This window comes from Dermochelys coriacea, chromosome 10 (assembly GCF_009764565.3).
Source record: "Dermochelys coriacea isolate rDerCor1 chromosome 10, rDerCor1.pri.v4, whole genome shotgun sequence".
NCBI lineage: Eukaryota > Metazoa > Chordata > Testudines > Dermochelyidae > Dermochelys > Dermochelys coriacea.
The window spans coordinates 41893659-41912268 of record NC_050077.1 but is presented as its reverse complement, the minus strand read 5'-3'; the positions used below and the strand labels follow the sequence as shown (position 1 = coordinate 41912268).

At 43.8% G+C, this 18610-nt stretch overlaps 1 protein-coding gene across 1 annotated transcript in view; it reads left to right on the top strand.

Moving 5' to 3' along the window:
* Positions 1 to 18610, top strand: part of REC114 (REC114 meiotic recombination protein) — a 130435-nt gene that overhangs the window by 110420 nt on the left and 1405 nt on the right. The window contains exons 4-5 of the mRNA XM_043493333.1: positions 3670 to 3882; positions 10594 to 10677. Of these exons, the coding sequence (XP_043349268.1) occupies positions 3670 to 3882; positions 10594 to 10677 (297 nt within the window). The remainder of the gene's footprint in view (positions 1 to 3669; positions 3883 to 10593; positions 10678 to 18610) is intronic.

The window sequence follows — 18610 nt, the reverse complement described above, 5'->3', positions numbered from 1 at the left end:
AGCCTCCATCCTAGAAGTCTATTTCCTTCCCTACTCAGATGAAATCCATCCCGAGAGAACTGTCCTCTGTCCATGAATGCCTGCCAGTGGCCATACATCCCAAACCCCTCCTTATAGCACCACTGCCTAAGCCATCTGTTGATAGTCATAATCTTGTCACACCTTTGTTGCCTCTCTCTAGGAACAGGCAGAATCCCACTAAAGATCACCTAAGCCTCAATTTCCTTAAGCGTCTTCCCTAGCATAGTCTCCCTTAATACTTTCCAGCGAGAATCTAGCTGTATCATTTGTTCCCACATGAAGGATAATTAGGGGATTCTTTCCTGCTCCCTTTAGGATCCTTTTCAACCTCAGGTCTACATCCCGTATCTTAGCACCTGGAAGACAGCACACCCTTCTATTCTCTGGATCAGCTCTGGTTACAGGCCTGTCTATTCCTCCTTCACTAGCCCGTCTTTTCCTCTGCCTGGTTCTTTTAGTCACATGCTTTAGCCACTGACCACTTTCCTCACCCAGTCTCCCCTCAGAATTCCTCAGTCTGCTTCCATCTGCAAGTCTGAGCTTTTCCCTTCAGATACCTCATGTCTTTGCTCCATAATCTGCTTGAACCCCTTTCTAAACTCAACCAGACTTTCGACCTGCATCTCCAAACCTCGGATCTTTTCCTCCATCAGCTCTATCAGATGGCATTTCATGCAGACAAAACTCTTACCAGGTACCCCATCCAGTATCTTGTACATACCGCAGCTTCCACATCCAGTCATCTTCATTGTGTCTTCCACTACATGAGTCACTCCCACTGCTGCCTCTGTATCTGTCATAGCCTTCCCACCTAAATCCTGTTAATCTGGGAAACACAAACCACACCAAAACACCACCACCCACAGCAAAAACAAACCCCAAACAAGTACCACAATACAAACTCCCCTTACAAACGTCCCCTGTTTACAGCTCTGCTTGCTAGCTCCTGTGCCGCTACAGCTGTCTTTTGACTGTCACTATGGTGGCCTATTACCTTCATCTCTTCTTCTGGAGAAAAATTATTTTTAACCATGTTGTTTCTAAACACATCACTTCAGTATATGAAGTGGGTGTTGCTTATTAACTATATCCTGGGCTAATAAACATTTCAGACCCCCCCACTGGCACTGAAACCATGGCACCGCTCCCTTCTCACTCATCCTTATGGATGGTAAAAAGTGGGAGGACCATGGCCTCCCTACCTTCTCACTATTCAGGTGCCCCTGCTTCAGACTTCAAGTTAGTTTATCCAAGGATAGGATTGATACCTCACAAATAGGAAGTGCACTCAAGTTATATAAATATTTTCATGAATGATAGTGAAGGAAACTTTAAAACACTGCGCAAACAATTATGAACAAACTTGTAATTGTCATTCATATTATAACTTCTTATCATTTACTCAAGGCACAAATCTCTTCTGGTTGTTAACTATCCCTCAAAATTATGTAATCTGTTAGTTACCGCCACATATAAAATGGAAAAGTATTCTTGTATAAAAATCATCATGCAATGTGTTCTTTAAGATAGTTGTAGGAAGCAATGTTCCTTAATACACTCTATTTTCACTGAAACTCTATTGGTGACTAAGCACAATATACGAGATCAGACTATTTAAAAATCATTACAGCTTATACTCTGCACTTGAATAGCATACTTAGCTGTGCATCGGACCTGAAGTTTATGCTCACATCCATTTATATATGCTCCTTAACTAAATTGTTGCTGTCTTCCTCCTACATAAAAAAATGTCTACAACAAAAATAAATCAATGATGAACAGCAATTCAATGATAAGCACCAATGTTATAACTTTTGTATAATTCAGATCCACATATACACAGCAAGGGAACAGTAGCTCATCAGAGCTGGAGTGTATTTCAATATTTTACAGTGCCCCCAAAAGACCATAAAGATATTATTTGTCTCTTGTGAAAATCCCCCAAAATGAGTTCAAATTAAAATGTCATTTCTGATTTTGTCCCATATAGGTAAATTCTCCCATTAAAAATATATCTTGCATCTCCATGAGTTACTTTTGAACTGGGAGGAGTTGATCAAATTCCCCTATCAGCTCAATAAACTAGAAGAAAAATCCCACAAGCTTTTCATGGTACAATGGATAAAGAGAAAGTTAAAAATCTGAACCGTCACTTAGACATTTTTCCATTTAAAAAGCATTAGAACAGGGTTATTTACTTGCAGTGCCTTTAAATCACATTATATAATAGCTGTGTCATAAAATAATGTGCCTGTAATAATATGCCAGATTGTACTACTGCGATGAGTTGCTTCATCTTTACTAGCTAATCAAAGACTTGGAAGTTAAATATGAAGTCCTCTAAATTTATGTAGCTCACCGAACAGTCTACAGAACGGGTAATTAAAGAAAAAGATAGGATAAATATGATATTGGCTTAGTGATGTGGAGCTCTATTCAGAAACATCCAGGATCAACTAAGCATTGTCCATCTAAATGAGACTTGTTCATGTTTGGTATCTTAAACCCATTTTCAGTTTTAAAATTTCAAGATCAGCATAAAAGTCTGAATAATTTGTACATCACAAGCTTTTGCATCCTGCATGCTGTTAAGTATATAGATCAGCCCTTAAGGCATGCTAGCTCACTCGAAAGACATGCATGACAGATACTTGAATCCTTTTTTGCCTGCATTTTCAAAATAATTTTCAGAATTATATCTAGCAGTTGCAGTTTCCAGTCTATTGTGTGATGTGACTGCTATCAAGGCGGATGCTATCAAACTCACCTTAGAAATTATACAGCATCCATCTGGTGAGGGGGTTTTATAAGATATTGTTTTAATATTTAGAAACAAGTTCTCCATTCATTATATAAGTAAAAGGTAACAATATGTGAGACTCTGTTACCATTGTATGCATTGTTGGCTATTCCATGAGTGCAAAGTGATCCAGAACCTCATGGAACTGAGGGCATTGTTTGGGTGGATTGAGTGAGGCTGGTTTTCACTAATAAATGCTTCCAAAGACAGATTTCAAAAAGTGATTACAATAGCCTTCCATTTACATAGCATCTTTCAACCTGAAGGATCCCAGTGTGCTTTCTAAGCTCTAGTGGTCCCTCACACTGTAGTAGGGAGGATTTCCAATAAAACCTTACTACTGGCAGACTGCAAGTAACAGTCTTATAGGGGAGAGCTCCAGCTCCCTGTGTGGGGTGAGGCACAACAGTCCTTAACCCACAGCCACCTGGCTGGGGAAGACAGTAATTAACAGCCTATAATTAACAGTCTATGAAGAAGCTCTGGCCCTCTGGGCAAGGCAGAGCCACAATCAGTCTTAAGCCCTCAGCCACCTGGCTGGGGCAGACAACACACAGGGCCTTCTGGCCTAGGAGCGAATAGGCTGCTACCCAAAGGGTGGGGGCTCGCAGCAGGGGGTAGGGGAACCCAGGCCCACCCAACTTCACTGGGTCCCTGCCCAGGGCCTTAACAGTGGCAGAGTGCTCCACCGTTGTTATACAGCAAGGAGAAAGTTAACCAACCTTGGTGCAGTGATCCAGTAACTATCACTATTTTGTTTTGGCTACAATAAATACAAATTTAATTAAAAACAAAGTTGTTTGGTGGGATGCACACTCAAATTAATTTCTCTCTTTGGCTTTAAACAGAATGAATGCCGCATGTTTCGTATTCAGTTTGGTGGAGATTCAAAAGAGCAGGCGCTGGAACACTGCTATAATTGTGTGCAGAAACTTGCAGACTATGTAACAGTTCAGGTAATAGATGAGCAAAGCCAAGAGCTGCACCAAGGTCATAGTCAGCTGGCTAACCGTGAAAGTCAAGTGAAGGACTCTGAACAAAATACATCGATGCTTCATGGAGTAAGCCAGAAGAGTGTGTGTGTGTGTGTGTGTGTGTGTGTGTGTGAAACTGAGAAATATAATCGTTGCCTACTTTAAGTGCCATGTCTATACTCCTTCAGGCCAGTGGTTTTCAACCTTTTTTCATTTGAGGACCCCTACTGATTTCAAATGGAGGTGTGAACCTCTTTGGAAATCTTAGACATAGTTTGCGGACCCCCAGATGTCCGTGGACCACAGGATGAAAACCACTGCTTTAGGCCCAGAGGCTGGATGTGTAATCTAATAAGAATATGGTCCTTGAGTGGTTGTTGGGTATGAGACATCACTATTTTAATCCTGTTGTTTAATAGTACACATTTTTTTAAAAGAGGCATTTCGTCTATGCATTTGTCCAGAAACAAAACTATGCTATCTGCTAATGTAGTATCTTATTGACAAGCAGACTGATATTAAGATAAACCCTTTATTATGAACAAGAACTATGTATAGCAATGAGGTAACAAACTTCCTACTACTCTGTGTAGCTGCAGCATGTGACTCCTGTATCCTGGGCTTCTTTGTTTCTGCCCAGCAGGAAGTATGTCACATGACACTTTTTGATACTGTCTCACATGACCTTCTCATAAACAAGCTAGGGAAATATAGCCTAGATGAACCTACTACAAGGTTGGTGCACTACTGGTTGGGAAAGCATTCTCAGAGTAGTTATTAATGGTTCTGTAGTGAGGCCTTATTGGAAAAATCTGGGAGGTGAGTGGGCACAAGCACGCTACTTCTAGTGGGAGGGACCATTGGACCCGGCTTCCAACTGATTACTTTAGACAACTAATGAGAAAACAGGAGTCGGAGTGATGGTCACAGGTTCAAAACAAGGGTACTGGATGGGGACACCAAGCAGAGGACCCCGGACAGCGCCCACTGCTCCTCAAAGGGAGCCAGCGGACGCTGCCCAAAGGAACTCTGCTCGGACGGCCATGGATATGGACAAGCTCATTAAGTTCCTGGCTGAGAGCCAGCAGCAGCAAGTGGCAGCCCAGCAACAGCAGCTGGTCCAGCAGTTAGGGGCACAGCAGCAACAGCTGATTTTGGAGCTGGGATACTAGAACCAGGACCACCAGCAACAATGCCTGCAGCAGTTGGCAACTCTGCTCCCCTGTCCTGCGGAACCCCAGCCAGGAGACACCGCTGGGCCGTCCAGTGTAGCACGCCGATCCAGTTGACCAAGATGGGCCCCAACAATGAACCCAAGGCCTTCCTTGTGACCTTTGAGAGGGTGGCATTAGTTGTGGGGTGGGTCTGAGACCAGTGGGCCACCCTCCTGGCCCCGTATCTGACCGGGTCCGCCCACACTGTGTACTGTGGGCTATTGATGGAGGAGGCACGGGAGTACAACCGGGGTAAAGGCAGCGATTCTATATGCCTTGGATGTCAGCCCAGAAACCTTCTGGCATCGGTTCTGGAGTCTGCCCGACCTTGGTTGGTGGCCTAGGAGCTGAGGGAGGCATGCAAGCAATGGCTACAGTCCGAGAGGCGAACCCCAGACAAGCTCACTGAGCAAGTTATTATGGAACAATTTGTCCATATCCTCCCGCCGCGAGGAAGGGCCTGGGTCCTCCGCCATTAGCCTGCGACACTGGCCGCTGCTGTCACTCTGATGGAGGATTTCCTCGCAGCTGAAGCCCTGCGGGGACTGGCGATTCGAGCCCACCCACCAGGGCCCAAGCGTCCTAACCTAAAGAAGAAGGGGAGCTCCCGGACCGAACTATGAAACCCTTCACGGGGCCAGGAGCCCTGCTATAGAGGTCCGGAGGTTCCGGTTCGACAAGCCCTAACGTTTGCTGAGCCAGGGGTTAGGGGAACCAATCGAAGCCCCACAAGGGGCCCCGTGGGAACATCTGCCCAGCCTGGGGATCCAGAGCTCGGACCCTGTTTCTTCTGTGGGAAATATGGACACCTGCAGCGTGACTGCACCGAGATGGACTGCAGCTCCGGTCATGTTTGTCCGGGAGAAACCCACGCCTGATGGCCACACCCCACCAAGATTACAGTGCCAGTAGTCATTGGGGATTGCCCAACCCTGGCCCTGATTGATTCAGGATGTGGCCAGATGCTAATCTGCCAAAATTTAGGCCTTCCAGCTGACCCGCACCTGGGGATGATTCGGCTGCAATTCATCCACGATGATGTCTGGCCCTACCCCAGTGCCCGAATCCGGCTAACCATTGACGGGGTCATGCGGCTGACGGTAGTCGGCCTGGCTCCTCAACTAGCCTACCCGGTGATCCTGGGACGTGATTGGTCCAAGTGCCCAGAGGTCCTTCACTCAAGTGCCGAGAAAGGCCCTGAGGTCATCCCAGCGCTGGAAGGGGGGCTGCCCCGAGACCTACTCCAAGGAGGGGGAGGAACCAGACCCCAACGGACAGGGAGGAGAGCCCGAGGACCCCCCGCCGGGGCCCGCCGTCAAACCCATGCTCAGCACTGACTTTTGCCAGGACCAAAGGGAGGACCCACCCTCAGTGAAGCATATGAGCAGCTAGCGGCCATCGATGGGACCCTGATCGATCAGTCCCAGACAAAGTGGTGGCCCCATTTTGAGTTGCGCTGCAACCACCTCTTTTAGGTGGAATGAGACCCTCACACCGGAGAGCTCCAGGCCCAACTTCTTGTGCCTTAATGTCACCGATGAGCTGTAATGAAACTCACCAACAGCATCTCGGCTGCAGGGCACTTGGGCCATGAAAAGACCCTCACCAGAATTCTGACGAGGTTCTTCTGGCCCAGTGTACACCAGGAGGTGAGGAACTATTATAGTTCCTGTCCAGAATGTCAGTTAGCCGCTCCACCACGGACGCCCAAGGTCCCGTTGATTCTCATGCCCATTGTAGAAACGCCATTCAAGTGAGTGGCCATGGACTTGGTGGGCCCCCTTCCGAAAAGTATTGCCAGATTCCAGTACATACTGGTCATCGTGGACTATGCCACCTGTTTCCCCGAAGCAGTACCGCTGTGGAGCATCACTGCCCAAACAGTTGCTGATTAACTCTGAAGGTCTTCGCCCGCGTGGGCCTGCCCTGGGAAATCCTCACTGACCAAGGCACCAGCTTCACCTCCCAGCTGCTGCAGCTGATGTGCGACCTGGGGATTAAGCAGCTGCCCACCTCCATATACCACCCGCAAACCGATGGCTTGGTTGAATGGCTTAACCGTACTATGAAGGACATGCTGCGCAGTTTCCCCCAGATGACCTATACTGATGGGATCAGCTACGCCCACCCTTGCTTCTGGCCATCCAGGAGATGCCACAATCCTCCACAAAATTTTCCCCCTTTGAGTGACAGCCAAAGTTCTCAACGTTGGGCTTCAGAGAAATGTTGAACACATGCTGATTACCCTGAAGCCTATTTCTGTATCCGTGAAGAAAATGCAGGGAAACAGCTGTTTTATTGCTGATGCTGCTGAAATTTGGAAGAAACTGAGTTAGATCTTTAAAAGAGAAATTTGCAATGACAGAGTTAAATTACAAGCATTAAAAAAAGAATGGAACAAGCACTATCTCTCTAGCTCATTTTCTTGCAAATAGTCTCAATACTCGATACCAGGGTCAAACCTTAACTGCTGAAGAAGAGGAGTTGGCTATGACATGGACATCCAGCAATCATCCCTCCATAATACCAACTATAATAAACTTCTGAGCTAAGGGTGAACCATTCAAGAAATATATGTTTGCTGATGATGTTTTAAAGAAAGTTACACCAGTGAACTAGTGGAAGTCACTTAAGCACTTGGATTCTGAGACTGTTGAAGTGATAATCTCACTTTTAACAGCAGTAGCTTCTTCTGTCACTGTAGAAAGAATGTTTTCTTCCTTTGGACTAATGAATTTGAAATTGAGAAATCGTTTGGGACCTGAAAAAGAAGGAAAGCTTGTTTTTCTTTTCCAGATTAGAACAAACAGGAAATTGAAGGTGAAGACGACTGAGTTAGCTGTAGAAGCCAATATTTTAAGTTTCTCATGTTGACCTGGTTGACATAGTCAATTTTTTTAAAAAATATTTCATTTAACTATTTTATTTAAAAACAATTTTAACAAAAACAAATCTGATTTTAAGAAACTTGAATGTTTAACTAAATTCAAAAATTCATATGCTTGTTTTGTTAAAATATTATATTTTTGCTGTTGAAGAAAAAATCCAGAATACATAATGTTGTTGATTAATGTAGTTAATTAAAGTAATTTAAATGTCTGTCTGGTCATGTTCTCCTCCTAATACAGCATGGCAGGAAAATCCTCCAAATATTAATGATTAACCTGTTGAATTGGAATGACTTCATAAATATCTGCTTCAATTACCTTTGATGAAATGAAATAACTAAACAATCATTCATTTTCTGATATAGCTGTAAAACTAATCTGAAAAGTTTTCAAAATAAATCACTTTACAAATGTGTAGCGTGTACCTTCTAAAAATGAAACTACACCTATCTCTCAGTTGTGAAGAATACGTATTAAAGTTATAACAACTAACAGGGATGTACTTTTATGTAGAAATCCATGATTAAATCGAGTCTTCCTGAGTAGTGATTTAAATCATGATTAAGAGATTTAAGTCAAATCCACCCTGGCAGAGAGAGACAGAGACACACACCGTGTGTGTGTGTGTGTGTGTGTGAGAGAGAGAGAGAGAGACAGACAGACACACACACACCGTGTGTGAGAGAGATGCGCAGTGCCCTTTTAAGTACGCTGACCCTACTCTAAGTACACTGCCTTTTTAAGTAGATCAGCAAGTTGAGACAGCAGCTTCTGCCAGCAAGCTCCCTCCATCCTTAGCTCTGTTGTGTCATTCCCCCCCCCCCGCCGCTTTGTGGAGATGGGGTATAGGAGTGGGATGATGGGGACACTCTGATGTTAACACTCCTCTTCTCCTCCCCCCGCCCTGGACATCAAGCAGGAGGCTGCCCGGAGCAGCTCCAAGGCAGAGGGCAGGAGCAGCACACAGCAGTGGGGAGAGGGACAGCTGAACTTCCTGGCAATTGATAGCCTGCTGGGCGGCTGCCACACAGGGAACTTAGGGGAGCTGATAGTGGGACTGCCAGTCCCTCCAGGTTCCAAGCCCCCACCAGCTCGCTCCAACGGGCTGCTCTTTCTGCAAGCAGTGGACAAAGCAGGTGGATACCAAAGGGAGCATTGCTCAACTTTAAATGAGCATGTTCTTTAATTGATCAGCAAAATAACAACGAAACAACCTTAACTGGGACGGTGTTAAGTGAGGCATTACTGTGTACAGACATCTATAATACTGATTTGACACCCCCCCCCAATGTTCTCTCTTGTCTCTCCCTTAACCCAGCTATAATGGCCCATGCTCCCCGCAGATTCGACCCTTCTCCCAGCTCTCCAGGTCTTTAACTTACCTGTGGGCTTTTGTCACCTGCCCCCCTTCAAGCTATCTTAAAGCCCTCCTCACTAAATTAGCCAATTTATATCCAAATATGCTCTTCCCATTCCTCAATAGATGGATCCCATCTCTGCTTAGCAGTGCCTCTTCTTGGAACAGCATCCTGTAGTCAAGGAAGCTGAAGCCCTCTTTGTGACACTATTCTTGCAGCCAGACATTCACCTCCGGGATGCATGTCTCTGCCTGGGCCCTTACCCTTGACCGGAAGGAAGTTGAACCCCCAACTCCTTCACCCTCACACTGCTAGAGCTCTGTAGTCACTTCTGATCTGCTCAGGGTCATACCTTGCAGTATCATTAGTGCCCACATGGATGAGTAGCATGGGGTAGTAGTCAGAGGGCCAGATGATCCTCAACAATCCCTGTGCAATGTCTCAGATACTGGCCCCTGGGAGTGCCTCCTGGGATGCCATTGCAGGGCCACAGATGGATGTCTCCATCCCCCTTATAAGAGAGTCACCAATCACCACTACCCTACATTTCCTCCTGGGAGAAATCAGAATTGTAGGACTAGAAGGGACCTCAAGAGGTCATTTAGTCCAGTCTCCTGGACTTATGGTGTTTGTTTAACCTGTTCATAAAAATCTCCAATAATGGAGATTCCACAACATCCCTAGGCAATTTATTCCAGTGCTAAACCACCCTGACAGGAAAGTTTTTTAATGTCCAACCTAAACCACCCTTGCTGCAATTTAAAACCATTGCTTCTTGTCCTATCCTCAGAGGCTAAGGAGAACAAATTTTCTCCTTCCTCCTTATAACAACCTTTTATGTATTTGAAAACTGTTATTGTGTCCCCTTTCAGTTTTCTGTTCTCCTGACTAAACAAACCCAGTTTTTTCAATCATCCTTCATTGGTCATGTTTTCTAGACCTTTAATCATTTCTGTTGCTCTTCTTTGGACTGTGTCCAATTTGTCCACATCTTTCCTGAAATGTGATCCCCTGAATTGGACACAATGTGGCCTAATCAGCACATAGTAAAGAGGAAGAACGACTTTTTGTGTTTTGCTTACAACACTACTGCTAATACATTGCAGAATGAAGTTTGCTTTTTTTGATATAGTGTTACACTGTTGACTCATATTTAGCTTATGGTCAACTATGAGCCCCAGATCTCTTTCTGCAGTACTCCTTCCTAAGCAGTCATTTCTCATTTTGTGTGTGTGCAACTGATTGTTCCTTCCTAAGTGGAATACTTTTCATTTGTCCTTAGTGCACTGATTTAACTGTGATCCTTATTAATTTAAATTCTGTTTTGATACTTTCCAGCCAAGTCACGTTATAGATAAACCTCCAGCCCAGTCATGCACAAGCTTTCCAGAGAGACAGAGATCCGTGACAGAGCTAGCACAGGTAGAGTCAAACACTGTCATATGACAAGACACCACTTCTCTCTGGCAGGGAGAGGGAGGGGCAGTTTGTGGCAGGCTATGTGATATTAAGTTTTTCCTATGTTGATGATGTACCAGCTTGTTCAGTGAAACAGTAACTTGCAGACATCAAGACAGAAGCACACGAAGACCATACACTGAGAAAAGGACAGGACCTTGTGTGTCTGCTGTTGAGTAGCCATGGACTTGGCTGCAAAACCTCAGATTTCATTGTAATTAACATTCAGGTCCTTATGGCTAGAAAGAAAAATATTAGATGCACTTAAACCTTAGCACTTAGTGGGCTGAGACAAATTCCAATTTTTACTTAACTGTGGGCTGGTGTATATATTTAGAAACACAGTTACCTTGATCCAGAACTGCCACTGCTATCAATAGAAAGTTCAAAGAACAAGGTAGAGTGGCATGTATATAGTAACTACATTTTGTTATTTGTTCAGTACCTTATCACATTCAGTATCAGTAAGAAAACATGACACTATTATTCTTGTCCCTTGTTTCTGTGTCTTCCCCCTACACTTCCTTCCTAGCAACAAAGAAAAGGAGTACTTGTGCCACCTTAGAGACTAACAAATTTATTTGAGCATAAGCTTTCATGAGATACAGCTCACTTCATCGGATGCATTCGGTGGAAAATACAGTGGGGAGATTTATATACACACACAGAGAACATGAAACAATGGGTTTTATCATACACACTGTAAGGAGAATGATCACTTAAGATGAGCTTTTACCAGCAGGAAGGAGGGGGGGAAGGAGGAAAACCTTTTGTGGTGATAATCAAGGTGGGCCATTTCTAGCAGTTAACAAGAACATCTGAGGAACAGTGGGGGGTGGGGTGGGGGGAGAAATAACATGGGGAAATAGTTTTACTTTATGTAATGACTCATCCACTCCCAGTCTCTATTCAAGCCTAAGTTAATTGTTTCCAGTTTGCAAGTTAATTCCAATTCAGCAGTCTCTTGTTGGAGTCTGTTTTTGAAGTTTTTTTGTTGAAGGATAGCCACTCTCAGGTCTGTAATCGTGTGACCGGAGAGATTGAAGTGTTTTCCGACTGGTTTTTGAATGTTATAACTCTTGACGTCTGAATTGTGTCCATTTATTCTTTTACGTAGACTGTCCAGTTTGACCAAAGTACATCAACAACTATGCAATGTCCTAGCAACAACTCCCAGTTCCCCATGGGCTTCACTTCTACCCTTTTACCCTATTTCCACTGCCCATGTAAAGGTCTGTGGAATAGTAAAACTTTCCCTAGAAGTCATTGGCTTTAGAGTTGATAGTTCGGTGATATTAATAGGGGCCTAGGAGTTCACCCCTCTCAAAGCTATTGATTTCCATAGACATCAATGCATGGGTTAGTGTCTGTTCATGTTTGGAAGGTTGTTTTTGCAACCATGAACACTAAACTTTGTTTAAACAGAGTGGAGATTTTGCATTAGGTGAATGGCATATGGGCCTCAAATATACCACAGCGTAGATCTAGCACACAGGCTGTTTCTCACCTGTGTACTGGTCTGTTTGCAAACTATAGAATACTTCCATCAAAATGCTAAAGCCTAATGCTAATTTGTCAGCTGTAGTATAAGAGGGAGGAATGTGGCCACTGTCCACTCCTTAAATTGACAGTTGGGAGTGGGCCACTGATTCTCTTACAATGGCAATCTCAGTTAGAGACATTAATTCTGAAAGCAGAATGGGGTCTGCTGTGGAAGTTGCCTTGCTGTGGTAAATTAGAGGTTCACCAAGAGCAGTAGATGCGCTGTAGACATGGGAAATAAACATGGGGACCGGGTCATTACACAAAGTAAAACTATTTCCCCATGTTTATTCCCCCCCCCCGCCCACTGTTCCTCAGACATTCTTGTCAACTGCTGGAAATGGCCCACCTTGATTATCACTACAAAAGGTTTCCCCTCCCGCCCCCCACTCTCCTGCTGGTAATAACTCATCTTAAGTGCTCACTCTCCTTACAGTGTGTATGGAATCACCCATTGTTTCATGTTCTTTATGTATATAAATCTCCCCACTGTATTTTCCACTGAATGCATCCAATGAAGTGAGCTGTAGCTCACGGAAGCTTATGCTCAAATAAATTTGTTAGTATCTAAGGTGCCACAAGTACTCCTTTTCTTTTTGTGAAGATTTAGTTGTGTGACAAAGTTCCTCCTCAGCCTTGGTGGGTCCTGCGCTTATTGGCGGATTTTCTCGCCTCAGTTTGGCCACTTTCATGGCTCAGATCTGCCATTCACTCAGTTAGCCTCATCACTGGCCAGCATGGGGAAAGGAAGAACAATCCCCACAGTCTCTGCTGATCCACCTAGTGGATCAGGGAATAGGCCAGAGACCTTCCCCTCTGGTGGAACCCAGAGTCCAGTTCAACTCCTCTGGTATCAAGTAGGGAGTTGGAGGGAACCCGGGTCCGCCCTCTACTTCAGGTTCCAGTCCAGGGCCCTGTAGATTGCAGCTGTCTACAGTGGCTCCTGCAACAGCTGTGTGACAGCTACAACTCCCTGGGCTACTTCCTCATGGCCTCCTCCCAACACCTTCTTTCTTCTCACCACAGGACCTCCCTCCTGATGTCTGATAATGCTTGTACTTCTCAGTCTTCCAGTAGTACGCCTTCTCACTCTCAGCTTCTTGCGCCTCTTGCTCCCAGCTCGCATGCACCACAAACTGAAGTGAGCTCCTTTTTAAACCCAGGTGCCCTGATTAGCCTGCCTTAATTGATTCTAGCAGCTTCTTGATTGGCTGCAGGTGTTCTAATCAGCTTGTTTGCCTTAATTGTTTCCAGAAAGTTCCTGATTGTTCTGGAACCTTCCCTGTTACCTTACCCAGGGAAAAGGGACCTACTTAACCTGGGGCTAATATATCTGCCTTCTATCACTCTCCTATAGCCATCTGGCCTGACACTGTCACCGCTGTTTTTTTAAACCCCTTTAAATGAAGCAGTTTCTTATTTAAAAGTTATAGTCCAATGATGGGAGGAGCTTATTGTACTGCTATGCAAGAGCAAATGTGGATTCTTATTTTCCTCATCTTTGGCCTTCCGAGTAGAGGATTCAGAGAACAATGGCACAAGTAGCAGCATCTCCTACTAGCTGATCCGTGGAGAGGTCACTGTAAGAGACTTCATAGAAATGTCAGGCTGGAAGGGACCATGAGGAGTTGTCTTAGTCCATGTGGCTGTAAGTGACAGGACCAAGTCTACAACACCATTCCTGAGTGGTGTTGCTCCAACTGGTTCTTAAAAAACCTCCACTGATGGGGATTCCACAATTGCTTTTGGAAGCCTATTCCAGAACTTAACTACCCTTATAGTTAGATAGCTTTTCCTAATATCTAACCTAAATCTCAGATTTAGTAATGGGCAGATTAAGCCCATTACTTCTTGTCGTACTTTCAGTGCACATGGAGAACAATTGATTACCATCTTCTTCATAACAACCCTTACATATCTGAAGATTTATCAGGTCCCCATTCAGTCATCTCTTCTCAAGACTAACCCATGCCTAGTTTTTTTTTTGTTTCTGTTTTGTTTTTTGTTTTTTTTAACTGTAGCACATAGGTCAGGTTTTCTAAAGCTTTTCTTTTTGTAATTCTCCTTTTGACTCACTCTGGCTTGTTCACATTTTTCTTAAAGCGTCGTGCCCAAAACTGAACACACTACTCCAACTGAGACCTTACAAATGCCAGACAGAGCAGAACAATTACTTCTTGTCTCTCACGTACCAGACTCCTCTTAATACAACTTGGAATATTAACCTTCTTCACAACTGCATCATATTGATGACTCATCTAATTTCTGAACTACTGGAACGCCCAGTTACTTTTCAGCAGTACTACCACCTATCCAGTTATTCCCCCTTTTATAGTTGTTGTGCATTTGAGTTTTCCTTTCTGAGTGTAGTATTTTGCACTTGTCTTTAATTTAATCTTGTCAATTTCAGACCAGTTCTCCAATTTGTCAAGGTTGTTTTAAATTCTAATCCTGTCCTCCAAGGTGCTTGCAACTCCTCCCTGCTTGGTGTCACCTACAGATTTCATAAGTATATTCTCCATTCCATTATCCAAGTAACTGAATCGTACTAACAGATTCCAGAAGGACCCCACTAGATACATCCTCCTAGTTTGAACACAAACATTGATAACTGTTATTTGAATAAGGTCTTTCAACTAGTTATGTAGCCACCTTATAGTAATTTCATCTAGACCAATGGTTCTCAAACTTATTTGACTGGGCCTTCCTTCCGTGTGTATGTAGTCATGTACGCACCCCATCCTGAGTATATATACCGCCACCCAGCTCTGAAGGCAGCGCCACACCAGAAGCAGCACAGAAATAAGGGTGGCAATGTGAAAAGTGATATTTGTCAATATCACTTTTCACAGCAAACTTAGCGCCCCATTACCACCCTTACTTCTGCACTGCTACTGCTACCCCGCTGCCTCCAGGTGAGGGGTTGGGGGGGGAGGGGAAGGAAAGCCTGAGCCCGGGTGGTGGGGCTCTGGCTTTCCCCTTTATCCCCACTTCCTGCATATGCATGTCCTTCTGCACAAGCTCCAGCCACTCAGGGTTGACAAAGTACACAGTTCATGCCTCCCGTGGAAGGCCTGCCCCATAGCTTGAGAACCGCTGATCTAGACTACATTTCCCTAGTTTGCTTATGAAAATGCCATGTGGGCCTGGGTCTAAAAAGCCTTACTAAAATCAAGGTGTCATGTCTACTGCTTCCCCCCATCCACTATGCCAGTAACCACGTCAAAGAAGGAAATTAGGTTGGTTTGGCATGACTGGTTCTTGACAAATCCATGTTGGCTATTACTTATAACCCTGTTATCCTTTAGGTGCATGCAAACAGTTTGTTTAGCAATTTGTTCCAATTCCTTTACAGATATCAGAGTTGGGCTGACTGGTCTAATTCCCCAGGTCCCTTTTGTTCCCCTTTTTAAAGATTGCTTCACCTAGTTCTGTAAGTACATTAGGGTAAATATTTAACCTGTTTTTTCCCTATTTTAGCTCATGATCCTTCCCCCTTGTTATTACTATTAATTGTGTTAAGCATCTGGTCACAATCTTTTCAGTGGAGACTGCAGCAAAATAGGCATTAAACACTTGAGCTGCCTTGATATCATCTGTTATTAGCTGTCCTTCCCTATTAAGTAGTAGATCTGCACTTTCTTTTGGCTCTTGCTCCTAATATATTTGTAGAACCTCTCTAAGGTGCCACAAGTACTCCTTTTCTTTTTGCGAATACGGACTAACATGGCTGCTACTCTGAAACCTGTCATATTACCTTTTATGTCTCTTGCGGGTGTAACTCATTTTGTGCCTTAGACTTTTTGGTTTAGTCCCTACATGCTTGTGCTGTTCTTTTGTATTCATCCTTAGCAATTCATCCATAGCTCCAGTTTTGTAAGATTCCTCTTTGATTGTCAGGTCATTAAAGAGCTCCTGATGGAGTCATACAGGCCTCTTCTTATTCTATGCATCAGGATACATTGCTATTGTGCTTTTAATATCTCTTTGGGAAACAGCCAGCTCTCCTGAACTCCTTTTTCCCTTTAGATTTTCTTCCTATGGGACCTTACCTACCAGGTCAGAGTTTATTCAAGTCTGCTTTTTTGAAGTCTCTGCCTTTTTATTTTTCTATCTTCTCTCCTTCCTTTCTTAGATTCCATTATTATATCATTTCATGATCACTTTCACCCAAGTTGTCTCCTACCTTCAGATTTGCAACCAATTCCCCCGTTAGTCACAATCAAGTATAAAATGGCTGCCTTCTTCACCTTCTAAAACAAGTCATCCCCAGTACATTCCAAGAACTTTCTGGACATTTTGTGTTTTGCAATATTATTGGTCAAACAGCTATTGGGATAAAATCCCCCTTGGGTTTTGGCTATTTCTGTATTTGTTCTAGAAATGCCTCATCTTCACCCACAGGCTTTCAAGTTGTCTGCCTCTTATCTCCATCTGGGACTCAGAACAAGCGTATATGTTCCTGGTGTATAAATAATATAACACAACCCTCTTTTTCCCCCTGCGTGTCCTTTCTTCATTAGAGAGGATGCTGGCAGTGACCCTGGTATTTAGGTTGCATAATATTATCCATTATAAAAGATGCTTGAAAAGATCTAGCACCTGAATTGTTTGCAGCAGGCACTTGCAGTTTAGAAAGCTCTGGTGTCAGAAATGTTTTTTCTTTGCCCCAGGAAAATCTGTTCCCATTTGGTTGAGATGTAAATGGTCAAATTGCCATTTCCCCCACAGTGGCTTGCGTTCCTCAGGAAGTTTTGGCAGCATCCCAAAATAATTGAACATGAACATTTTAAAACAGATGCTGCCAAAATAGTAAGAGCACAGGGAATCCTGGGAGCTGCCTCCTCCATACCGCTCCCTAGACCTGACACATGGCCTCACTCTCCCCTCTGGCATCACCACATGGGACAGGAGCCCCCACCTCCTGCTGGAGGGAGGTGGGCCAGTGCCCTCCAATGCAGCACATAGTGCCAGTTGCTGATTCTTTCCCCTCTGGACCTTTCCAGGAATAGCAGTTGCCTTCTGCTGCCAGCTGTGTAATGCTATTGCTGTTGTATGATTTTTTGTTTGGCATTATTATTATTATTATTGTAACTTGTGCTAGGCTTTTTTAAAAGAAAAGTTACCTTAAAAAAAAAAAAAAGATGTTGAGACGATATTATTTATGTTGCAGAGTCAAGCACTCAAAGGCTAGGAAATGCCAGATTTATGGCTTGCCAGGCAGCTTTCATCTTACACCCTTGTACACATGTACTGATAGTACAGAATCATGTAATTAGACTTTTTTTTCCCCCATGGAATCTAGAATCCATAGACTCCTTGTGGAGTCAATACTCTGTGTCAAGCAAGCAAGTTTTCAGAGAGTTTGAAGTACCTGTGATCAAGTGCTAGCTTTGAAAACATTAATAAAAAATGGTTTTCAGAAAAACCCAAAGACGGGAGCTATATTTCTGGATCTGACAGCAGCATATGACATGGTCTGGCACAGTGGCTATCAACCAGGAGCACATGTTCCCCTTGGGGTACACAGCAGTTTTCCAAGGGGTGAATCTAGATATTTGCCTAGTTTTACAACAGGCTACATAAAAAGCAATGGTGAAGTCGGTACAAACTAAAATTTTATACAGACAATGACTTGTTTATACTGCTCTATATACCATACACTGAAATGTAAGTAAAATATTTATATGGTAAAAATGAGTAAATAAACAAATTTTTTAGTTATAGGGTTCTGTGACACTTATATTTTTATGTCTGATTTTGTAAGCAAGTAATTTTTAAGTGAGTTGTAACTTGGGGGTACGCAAGACAAATCAGACTCCTGAAACGGGTACGGTAGTCTGGAAAGGTTGAGAGCCACTGGGCTGGCACACCAGACTCTTAGTCAAATTATCAAGAGCACTCCCAGCATGGATAATCAACATCATTGACCTCCTCTGCAACAGATGTTTCCAAATGCACATGGGAGACAGAGTTATCACATGGAAAAGACAAACCAACGATCCTGCCTCAAGGCTCTGTGCTGGCACCAACGCTTTTCAAACTGTACACGAATGACATTCCACTCACCCAGTACTGCGTGCTCCTGTATGCAGATGACGGCATTTGCTTAGGTATCCAAGCAAGATCATTCCCAAAACTCGAAGGTGCCCTAAATGCTGACTTAAGATGGCAAGATTGTAGTCGGTGGCATTTACAACTCAGCGTGAGCAAAACAGTTTTGAGTGTATTCCATGTTTACAGCAGGCAGAGCAGGCCAGGAACTAAATATCTTTCTCAGTGGACCTCACTTGAAACATGAATCCTATTCACTCTACCTCAAAGTAAACCTAGATAGACGTCTCACATATTTTAA